This window comes from Takifugu rubripes, chromosome 8 (assembly GCF_901000725.2).
Source record: "Takifugu rubripes chromosome 8, fTakRub1.2, whole genome shotgun sequence".
NCBI lineage: Eukaryota > Metazoa > Chordata > Actinopteri > Tetraodontiformes > Tetraodontidae > Takifugu > Takifugu rubripes.
In genome coordinates, this window is record NC_042292.1 from 4,597,780 (window position 1) to 4,609,318 (window position 11,539).

Consider the following 11,539-nt stretch of genomic DNA (forward strand, 5'->3'; position numbering starts at 1 on the left):
CACCACTCAACACTGAGTGGGTAAACAATAGACGCACGCTGGCGGTGTGAATCAGAGCCCACCTGAGGCCGTAGAGAACAGTCCCATCTGGATGCAGGCGGATCATGCGGTTCTTCACAGTGACGCCGTGAACAAAAGACTTCTTGTCATTGAGGAAGTAGGTGTCAGGGACCCACAGTTGGTCGGCGACCCTGTTGTCCAGGGTCAGGTTGAGAGGGATCCCGAGGTAGGCTAGACGCTTGTCCCGCCAGTATTGTTGGAAGTACATGGTCAACGTGTAGTCCTGGGAGACACAGGGGAGAAACACAGGTCAGAACTTTGGTTGCAGATGCCGCCACAAAAAGACGACGTCCCCCCCCCCATGAAATGACACAACGTCGGAGCTGGGAGGGAGAGTGGGCCAACTGGTTCAAACAGCGCAGCCACATTCTCTAAAGTCGAGCTACGTTGTACAACAAGCGGGTGGGCGGTTTGACTCACGTAGCTGCAGCTCGAGAGAAGCTCCTGAAAGATGACGGCTATGATCAACAGTAGTGTCTCGCAAAGTGCGATGCATCGATTCATAAAGCCGTCTCGAGCCGCGTGAAGCATCTCCTGCCTTTCCCTTCTCCAGGTTGCCTCTCAAGAGTTAGACCTTTTGATTTTTCCCCATTCAAGCATGTTTTCAATGCCACAGCTATTGTTCTCTCTCCATAGGGGACTCAAACAGAAATGCACGTTAGCGGTAGCGCTTGATTACTACCCTCTGGGGTCGTACGTAATTTGTGAATTGACATTCCTGTATTAGCCAAATGCAATCAGAATCAAAAAGGAAGGAATCACAGTGGCGCATTTAGAGTTTAAGCTTGATGAGTAAAACCCTTCTTGGGTCGTATTAGCTGGTAATGCTAATACAACATAAACAGTCATTATGAACAGGGATACATTTAAACACAAGCTTCCTCTTAGGGGTGTGCCCCATTCACTAGCTTAAAGTGTTCATTTTAGCTGCTGTTGCAATCTTCAACTGTCGCTGCAACGTTTTCTTTCTTTTTTTTAAATTTAATGTGATTTATATGAAAGTGTTTCAATCTTGAGCTTGCCTCCCGATGAATGTCTGGAATGACTGATCTGTGAGTGAGTGATTTCTGAGGCATGAATTTAGCGCTGTGATTTAGCCTCTTGCATAACACTATTGACGTCCGATCAGGCTCGGCTGCACTAAATGAACTATAGCTATAAAATATTAATATCATCATACGGATGATTTTTAAGAAAACAATCTAAACACAAGATGCCACACAAATTGGGTTTCTTTGAATGAATTTAAACAAGTAGCAGTGAAACTTGTCCACATGGACAAGACATAAAATGCTTTGTCCACATTAAAAGAACAATGAAAACTATTTCTTAATAGAGACAATAAGAATAACAATTATTTTAATTGTGCCTGTAATTTGCAGGGTCAGATATACGCAGTACGTTACATAACGCTACGGTAATAGTGATGTAAAAGGAAGTGTTAAGGTTGAGTGACAGATGGAAACATGTCAAACAGGAACTCATTGACGTCTTGTCTGTAATAAGTAGGTGCATCAAACTCAACATCTCCACATATCTGCAGGTTCTGAGGACCGTTGCACAATTTGGAAAGAAATAAAGACACAAAGAATTTGTTTGAGCAGTTTTTGACCAGAGCGGCAGAGGAGATGGAGGACGGAGCTCCCTCCTTCTTTCTACATAATCCACTTACCAAAGCTAACAGTCTATTTCAGTTTTTATTGCAGTTTGTCTGCACCCCTCGTTCGCTCGCTCGCTCTCTTTCTCTCCTCGGGGTGATGCCGTGATCTCCCCTCTGCCCCTCTGTGGGGTTGCAGTGCTAGCAGCCTGCACCGAGCTGGCTTTGGCACCGCTCTTTTTATAGGTTCTAGCCAAACGCAAAAGTGAACATTGTTGCATCCACGTCTTATTGTTACCAACACATTCTTTTTTATTTGCCTCTCAAGCCACGAATACTCTCACGAATACTTCAGAGGTTTTGCATTTTTACAAGCATGGAACCGAATGCTAATTCATCCCCTTGCTCCTGTTAATACGACACATGTAGCGATTTCCAGGTTTGGCTAACATGCAGAGATGTGAAACGGGAAGATCTTAGTCAGCACAGGATCCAGATTGGTCACACAGCATGAGGAGGAAAACAAAATGGCGCGAGGCCAAATGTGCCATAAGTGTGCTGTGTGTTGGTGGAACCGTGGTGCGTTTGGTGTCCACAACCCCCAAAAGGCCAAAGCCAATCTGGCATGTCCTGCTAGCTCTCTGCGGTAGTTTTTTTTTTTCACCTGAAAGGGTTTGTGGGTGACATTGACATTGAGCAGAGCGGCAGAACAGTGATGGCAGTTCTGAAAATGAAATGATTAATCAGAGAAAATGACCTCTAATTGCCACTTGGGCCTCATTTGTGGAGACCGCAGTAGCAGGTGGGCACACTCTTTCATCACGATACATGAAAAATGGCGCGAGCCCTGTTGAAGTATTATTCAATACTTTAAAAAACGATCATTGGTTTGTGAGGCAATCATTCATCATGCTAACATTCTGCTTGGAAGCTAGCGTGTTGCTTATGTTATGCCGGGAAGTGCATGGATGTAAACGACGTGACTGATTTGATTTGTTGATATCTATTTTATATGTGGTTGCAGTTGGGATATTGAGGGCGACCTCGTTTCTCTGGTTTCATCGCGTTTACGTCTCGGGCGGACGAGCGGGCACGTTGGCGCGGAGCATCGTGATTGATTCGAGGAAGCGCGCGTCTCGGGGATGCAAACACCTCCTCTCCCACATAGGTTAATCTCCCTCCTTTGAATAACTCTCACCCCTTCTGGGAATGTGGGGTTAACCGCTGGCGCGTCGCTTGAATAGATCAGAGAATAAATCACCCTCATTTTCAAGGATGCGGTGACATAAAGGGCAATAAACGTCATCAGTCATCGTTCAATTACAGCGGTTAGCATGGATTGATCACAGCGCACGGCGAAAATTAAATTTGCCGCGAGAACGAGAACTGCAGACTTGGACGTCCCCGTCTCCTCCATGGCTGCACCTCAACCTCCATCAATCCGCGCCTCCAATGACTAATAAATTTGACGTTGCCTCCCACCTCGCCCCTTCATTCGGGGTGGGCTTCCATCTCCCGCCAGAGTATCAGTAGCACGCGAGTCCAGCGAGCAGCTCCCGCTCCTGGCGAGGCATAAATGATTGAAATGAAGCATGTAGCCTGGACAAACACACAGCAGCTGAGAGATCCTCATCAATCTTTCATGGAGACAATCAAATAGAATTCCAGATGAGGATGAGTTCGGCTTCACCTGCCGCGGAACTTTATTTTTCTCTTTTTTAAGGGACTCCTCTGTGAACCGGGCCCGTGGATTTATGAATTATTGACCATCACACACATGGACTCCCGCCGCTGTTTGCTCATTAGCATATGTTTTGGGGGGAGATAATGACAGTGACCACTGGAAAAGACTTGTGAAGCCTCAATTATTCAATTAACTGGACTGGATAATTACATTAATTCAGGGTGTGTGAGAATTCAGATAAGCACTTTTGGCTGCAAATTGATCCATAGTCAATTTAATCTTGCTCTCTCTCTCTCTCTCTCTCTCTCTGCAGTGTTAGCACGACTGCTATGTCAAGATAGCGGCTGTATCTAAGAACTGTACCGCTCGCGCTGTGTCACCATGGCGCCAAATCCTCGGTACAATGGGGCCAAAGAGAGAAAAGAGAGCATGTGTCATCTCTCAGGACCGTCTTCGCATTCCAGAAAAAATGGAAAAATAAAAGACTGTCCTGCTTAAAAAAGACAAAAACGTTGATGCATATCGACGCTCCCTACTCCCGGCGAACCCCCGTCAGTAAAGTCGAGCTGTTTGACTCATTCTGAGTAATTCTGTCGCCCTCCCTCAGGACGGCCCTGCGGCGGTATCTCACAGCAGTGTGGGGATATCCCTCTGCTGGTTCCTGCCCCCCCACCCCCCTTCTGTGGTAAAAATAGCGCTGTCCCTTCCTGAGAGCAATTATGGGGAGGTGACTGAATTGGCCTTTTTTCCCTCTCAATGATGGTGTCGGTCTCCAATATATGGGATAATGTCCTCACTGTCTCCTCTTTTAAGATGTATCGCCTCATAACAACAGGGTGAGGGGTGGAAATAAACAGCTGTAATTGTATAAATTCAACATTTTTCTCCGCCGCTGCAGCGACAGAGTCTGAACTAACTAGATTAACGGGATTTAAAAAAAACAGATGTATTGTCAGATTCTTTGTTTATGCAGTAATCTGGCAAATAAATGTACATTTCTCAAAATGGATCAGCGAGAAACAAAGAAGGCTAAAAGTAAGAAGTAAATGATTTTGAAATGGAGTTTAAAAATAACTAATTTGTCATGGTGAGAATTCTGGATTAATGTCCTGGTTATGAACGTCAGCGGCTACTCGTCCTGCTCGTTTCTGCCCCCCCCACCCCAACGTTCCATCAGTCAGAAACCAATTTTGGCTTCTTTTCTCCTGATCTTTGAAAAATTAACCATTTGACAAAGTGCTCCCCCCTGGTTTCTAGAGCTGCGGCCTGGTACCTTGACAGTGGATTAAGTGTCACACAGGAAATGACAGATCGCTAAGGTGTGAGGAAAGGTTCATCCCATCCTCGCTCTGGCTCCCTGGGGGGCCATTTTTCATTCCTATTATGGTTTTATTATTGTTGTCTGGCCAACATTTAGCATTAAACGTGTTATTTTCTGTCTCCTATTCATCATCTGTTGCCTGCAATGCAAAAACATGATCACAGACACCCGATGAAGCTCGAAAATATCATCCTGATGTCATTCTCTGGCCGCGAGCTGCTAGCAGTCACCGTTGAGCGGTGGCCTTTCCAATAACCCCCATTATGAACGTAGCTCATGCTTTAACCCCTTTTTTATTGGCTGGGATGTTCGCCTGACACCCAAGGAAACAAGGCGTCTGCTGTCTGGTTTACATTCCTCGGAAGAGCGGGCGTCTACCCATCGTCTGCACTCGCGCCTGAGACCATTAGCGTGATCGTAGAGCTAAAGCCGACAGAAGGGGGCCGTCCGGCGCGCCCATCGTACCAGCAGGTCGGCTCCGCAGAACCAGGAAGTGCCTGCTCTGCTTATTCTAACTCTCACTGATCATCACTTCATCCTACATCGCTCCCTCTCCCGAGGCCAATTACATTCCATCAGGCAGGAAGCCGGATGCGGGATAAAAGACATGGGGGTATATTAAGCCACACTCAGTGCACAGAGAAAAGAAAGATCTGCTCTTTTTCGCATAGCTGGAGGACCTATGTGAGATAATTAGGGTGACATAGATTGCGTACTAGCAACATCTGAGTCCGAGGTTTATTTAATGTAGAAAGCAACGCCATGTGGTTGCCTAGGTGATTGCAGCACACCTGGGTCAGAGCACGCTGTGTAGCTGGAACTTAATTAACCTTAATGCTTAACTAAGACACCTGAAGCTGCAATGGGCATTTAAAACCAAAGAAAGTGCGATTTCACAGGCGCCAGAAATCCACATAAAGCAGCAGCAACATCGAGAGAGAGCGAGATCTTTTCACCTTTTCATAATGACAGATTTCTTTTTTTTTTGGGTTGTTTTTCTCTCCGACACCCACACGCAGCCGTGGGTGTGCAGATGACTGGCTCAGTCAAACTGGAACTACAGCACACTCACGGCACAAAGTCTGACCCGTTCCAATGCGCGAAAAGCCCGAGTTTCTCTGGACAAACATTGAATTCCTCAATTAAGGTGATGAACCTGGAGGGCGCCGACCACACGGACCTGTTGTTCCCATTTCACAAACCTCTCAAACGTTTAGAAGAATCCTAACATTGCATTCAGATGAGCCCCCCTTTGAGCCCCCCTCAGCTCTCACGGAGGACTGCAGCTACATTTGTTGCAGAGATCCGTTCCTAGATGTCCAAGTCGCTTCCAGGCGCACCAGTCAGGCGCCTCTAATCTGTTTTGCTCTGATCTCGTCCCAGTATGCGTTCCTCATCAGCAAACGCCCCTGGCTTTCCACAAACAAACCTCAGAGGTCATTAGTGCATCTTTCTCAGACACTTTGGCATCTGGCGGAGCAGGAGTCGGCGCCGGGCACCTCGGTCCGTGGGCCTGCCCCGCCAGGTGGATGCCAGACCGGGACAGCTGCTGCTGCTCACCAGCTTTTAAACTTTTGAATATTCAGACCTCGTCTGTGCCTACAAATCTTCTTTGTAGTTCTGGGTTTCGATCGATGGCTCCTGAAGCGTTCGTTTTTATCGATCTCCTCTCACCTTCTCGTCTGAGATTTCCTCTGGAAGATTCCACAACTAAAGACCAGCAGACTCTTGAAGATATAGTTTCAAAAATGTAAATTAAATGATGTCAATTAGAGAGGCTGTTGGTTTAGAATGGAGGGGGGGGGGGGCTCCAACCCAAGCCTTGGAAATGAGCTGTAGAGCAGTTCGGCCATTTTTGTTGAGATTTAATAAGATTTCGACTCCCATAATGAGAAAATATTGCTAGTATCGCAGCACGTTCTAATGCCTTCATTGTTGAAATGATCTCTTTTCCGTGGGCACTGAGGCTTCACGACACAGTTGTCTGTAGGTGTCATCCAAACTCGTCTGGGCACGTATTCCCTGGGAAGCAGAACACCAACCTGCTTCGGGACAGACCCGACATCTTCCTCGCCGCTGGGAGGGGACGCGCAGGCTTTTGGTAGCTTGCCCACAGATCACCTCCAGCTACACCCCTGTTTTAGAAGGGTCTGTGCCAAATCTAGAACTCTGAAGCTCTTTTCAGGCACCAAAGCTTTGCACTCACAGCAGCCTGATGAGATCAAGGGATGCATGTGAGAAATGGGTTCATCAGTAATGAGGTTTCATGTCCTACAACTGTTGAATCTGCTTGTGGTCTGTCCCTTAGTTTGACAATTTCATATATTTCTAAATCAGAATTGTCACATGCAGGTGTAATGTGCACACCTTTCCTTTCTTCACCCCTGACATTTTGTTTCATATTTTACATTTTGGATGGTTTAATTACCAATTTTGAGGGAGTCCCATTTGGCAGAATTGCTTCAGAAGATCTGCTCTCATTAAGCAGAACTCGGGTTCCAGAAAAGCCCTTGACAGAAAAAAAAAGAAACTCTCCTCTCAGTTCTCTGCAGCTGAAGCATTATTGGGGTTGTGCTGTGGAGCGTAACTTGGTGGATACGCCACGCGGCTGCCGCTGTTAGAACAAAAGCACTCATTATCCATTTCCTGCTGGATAAATCCCCATGTGCCCCACGCTCAGACGGGCCTGGCGTCGGATGAAAAACACCCACCAAATGTCACACGCTGATGGGAAAACAAATGGTTGGTCCAGTTTTGGCTCCTGCAGTCGATTACAGACAGAGATGGTCGCAGACATGTCCAGCCGAGACGCGTGCCGTCCCTCTGTGCTCTGGTGACAATGAGGAACGGATCTCATTATCAGTTTAAGTGGGAATGCTGCTGTCTGATTCTCTGGTGAATCACAGAGCCCATGATGATTAACCTGGAGCCTTTTAAACTTCCATTCTTTTTGTCATTTGTTCAAATAATGCTAACAAAACAAGGTGCTTATTAAAGGCTCATTGTGACTTCTGATGGTGCAAACTGGAAGAGCCTTTCTGGTGAATGAGGTGTTGTCGACCCGCCTGTTTTAGCACAGTTCTGATGTTTGCTTGGACAGGTTAGAATGCTGGGGAAGATAAAGGCAGTGACTTGTCAAACTTGGGGAAAAATCGGTTGAAAAGTTGAATGAGCTGCACAGCGTGATGCGTTTGAGGAACGGTCCAACAAAATAAGCAGTTGCTTGTTGAACTCCAACCTTCGCCACTCAATAATAAATCAGTCTGTCCTCCATGGTGGTCGGGGCACGAAAATGAAGAACTTCCTCAGCTACTGAAAATCTGCCTTTGACTAGAATGAGGGCAGCAACTTTTTTTTACAGTTCAAAAAAAAGGAACTGAAGCAGTTGCTTTGATGTTTGAGTCGCTTGAACACAATCAGTCAGAATTGTGAAAACGCAATCATTAATAATGATCAACCCACAGACACAAATGCCTTCCTTCTGATAAATAATGATCATCTGATGATACGGCGCAGTGGCGAACAAGCCCGATACCTTGCCAGCGAATCCGGTCGACAAGAAAAAGCATTAGGTGTGAAATGAATCTGTGTAATCTCTGATGACATTTGAGTGTTTCAGATGCACTCTAATGCACCCTGAACTGATCTCAGCATGACTCCAGCTGCATCCTCTCGCTCTATAAAAACACCGGCATCACCTGCACTGAAACGTCCCGATCCAAGCCCTGAGAACGCCGCAACACCCGACCCCAGTTGTCTAAGTTTTAAAGGTCACCATAGCCTGAGGTCAACAAGTTGAGCAGGCATTCAGCAACGGCAAATTCAATCAAAGCTCCCTCCACTCAGAGGGACCCTGCAGGAGGAGGAAGCACCCGAAAGTTGACTGCTGTGTAAGAGGTTAACGAGCAGTGCAGGGAGAGAGCTGGGCTAGAAACGCCAATGCTTTCCCCTCCTTAGTGTACAGCCACTGGGTCTAATATTGACTTCAAATGCAGCTGCAGCCCTTCTCATGAGTTCTGCAGGATCAGGAAATATATCTTTATTTTCTCACACCTGACATGCTGCAACACTGCCAGCATAGCCTATGAGGTGTGTTTTATTGCTTCCAGGAAACCCAGTCCACCAACCTCTGCATCCCATAATGCACAGATAGGGTGGGAAATTAAAAAAAAAAAGTAAAAAAAAAAAAAAAAAAAAAAGGCAGTGTTGCAGGCAGGATGACAGTAAACATGTTTAATTCACTCACCATGTTGACTTCTGACACCATGTCAATGCTGGCCACGTCTATGCTCATCCCGACTGCAACAGGGGGACCTGGGAGGGGGTAAAGCAGCAGATTATGAACACGGAGGCTGGCGCCAAAAATAAAGGAGGAGAAACAGATAAACAAACAGCCGCGCTTGTACCTCCAAAGTCCGGCCTCAGTCGGATGTCGTACCCCTTCAGTAGTTTATCCACCGTCTCTTTCACGAAAGACATGTTGCCCGGTTCATTGACGCTGCGAATAGACATCAGTCAGACAGGGGGGGATAACCTTGACCAAATGACAAAAGCACTCACCTTTTCGCGCAACACACAATCGACCCGACAACCAACGCGGAAAAGACGCGGAACTGCCGAACCCCGTGCAGAGCGACCATCACCCCCCCGATTTCTCCCGTTATCTTAGCGTCTAATCAAAGCAGAGAGCCCCTCTGAAATCAACAGTGGAGACGGCACCAGACACCGATCACAGAAAATCCATTGATGGCCAAAAACGGAGAAAGTCGGCGTGTGCGTGCGCGCGTGCGTGCGTGTGCGAGCGAGCGAGAAAGGAGGGTAAGAAGTCAGCAGCTTGCAGTGTTCGGAGTCAGATATGAATTATGAGTTGACATCGTCCTCTGCGTGGATACTGGCCCCGCTTGTCTTTGCGCGTCTCCGACGGTGCGCGAACGAACGGCTCCTCCATTCAGGCGCTGAAGCGCATATTGATGAGGAGAGTCTTCAGGGATGCTGCTGCTGCTGCTGCTGCTGGTGGTGGTGGTGGTGGCGGTGGTAAAGGCACTCGGCTCGTTCAAATGATAGGCGAAACCTCAAACACTGTAAAAAAAAATCCCCACCAACAGCTGCAGAGGGTTTTATTAAGATATTCTAAATCCAAATCTCAACCTGATTAGGTTGCATGGACTCAGTAAAGTGTTTATAGTCTATTCTACTATTTAACTTCCCCCCGTCCGTCTGGAAATGCCGCAAATTTGTCACCAGGATCATCCTAGTAAGCGCTCACAAGGGAAATCACACGCTATCCTCCAAATACTGAAGCCTACAAGTCCCATGATGCAATTCTTCCCATCAAACCCAATATCTCGGACCATGACTATCTCCAATTTCCTGTGAAGTTAAGGCAAACCGTACTCATACATCTAAAAGTTCATCACCATGTCAATTATGGTCACAGGTCATCTTTGAGACTATAAAATGTATTTGTTTATTTACTATAATACCAGCGTACAATGCATTATATCGAAAAAAAAATGAATAAATAACTATGTTTCAGATAATTTCCAGCAAATATCACACGGTAGCATTGGATGTATGTTTGCCGTTCGCCACGTCATAGACGCCAAACTGTATTATTAAGGCCATTTTTTACAGTGTTCCTCACTCCTCACACCATCTGCGCCAATCCCCTCCTCGCCAATTTTCTGTAGAAATGGCGGGACTTGAACTTGATCGTGGGGAGGCGGGCTGTGATCGATGCTGCTGATTGACGCGTCTGCTCATCACACAAGATGCTCGGTTTTCCTTGCGTTCACGGGAGCGCGGGGCCCCTGAAATCAATTATTTACGCTGATACATGGCGAGGATAATTAAGTCGACGTGCGTGCGTGCGTGCGTGCGTGAGCGAGCACACGCGCGTCACCGCCAACGTCACTCGTGTTGGCGTTGTTGATGCGGCGGCATTTCCTTTACCTCGTGTCGTAGATGGCGATCAACTTCTTGTTTCCGTCAACAGCGTTCCTGAAAGACAAGAGCGCCGATGACGTCATTAATGAGAGAAGACATTTCAGCCAATCAGAGCGCAGGACCCAGAGAGCTCCACAAGCCTAATTAGCGCGGCTGCGTTTATCGCATGGGCGTCTTCAAACATCCCTTTAAGATGTCAGCCCGACCCCCCCTGTCATGGATTTGCGTGGTGTTGATTCAGCAAATCCTTGGAAACGTGTCTCATTAATTGTTTTCCTTACTCTTCCTAAAATTGTGCGGCTGAGGTGATCTCTGCGTGGTCCCTCCGCAGCCAGCACGCAGGCGCAGTTACCCGCAGGGCAAATATTGAGAGGCAGTCAGTTTCCTGTATGACAGCCCTCACCTTCTCCTACACACACACACACACACACACACACACACACGCACACACACACACACACACACACACACAGGAGCTGTCTAAACCGGGGGTGGTGGTGCTGAAAGCAGCCACCTGAGGGGGGAACAGCCGGCGTGTTTCATCCACATTTGCGGTCTGCAGCTCCGGTCTGGACCCCGGAGCTCCTCGCGGATTACAGAAAACGCAGAGAGGGTACAATCAGGCACCAATTACCGCTGATGAATCATGGATCTCGGCTACCCTCTTACGGCTACCGACAGGATGTTATCACCCCTGTTTCGACATAGAATTGCGGTGACCGGAAGTGTTTTTTGCACAAACTTGCTTTACATCTGCCCTTTTGAATAAATTATTTCCCCACTCACACTTTTTAATACAGTAGATGTGGTACATTGAGGGGGATGCGAGGCCCGCAAGTCCAAAGACACGGTCTTAGAATAACAGCTCGCCGAATTGGAACTGTCGTATACTGTTGTCATATTGGCCAGCATTTTATTGTCTTTAGTTTGA

At 47.1% G+C, this 11,539-nt stretch overlaps 1 protein-coding gene across 2 annotated transcripts in view; it reads right to left on the reverse strand.

The window, feature by feature from the left end:
- The window catches only part of LOC101073140 (gamma-aminobutyric acid receptor subunit beta-3-like), a 29,653-nt gene extending 19,721 nt beyond the window's left edge, over positions 1-9,932 (reverse strand). Inside the window, exons 1-4 of one of the 2 annotated variants that reach the window (XM_029840202.1) lie at positions 9,223-9,929; positions 9,069-9,160; positions 8,909-8,976; positions 63-283 (exon numbers count right to left, since the gene is read on the reverse strand). In XM_029840202.1, the coding sequence (XP_029696062.1) occupies positions 63-283; positions 8,909-8,976; positions 9,069-9,160; positions 9,223-9,302 (461 nt within the window). In that variant the 5' untranslated portion in view covers positions 9,303-9,929. Of the gene's footprint in view, positions 1-62; positions 284-8,908; positions 8,977-9,068; positions 9,161-9,222 lie in introns of both variants that reach the window. The other variant, XM_029840203.1, reaches the window with a different exon arrangement.
- Positions 9,933-11,539: the final 1,607 nt, after the last annotated feature.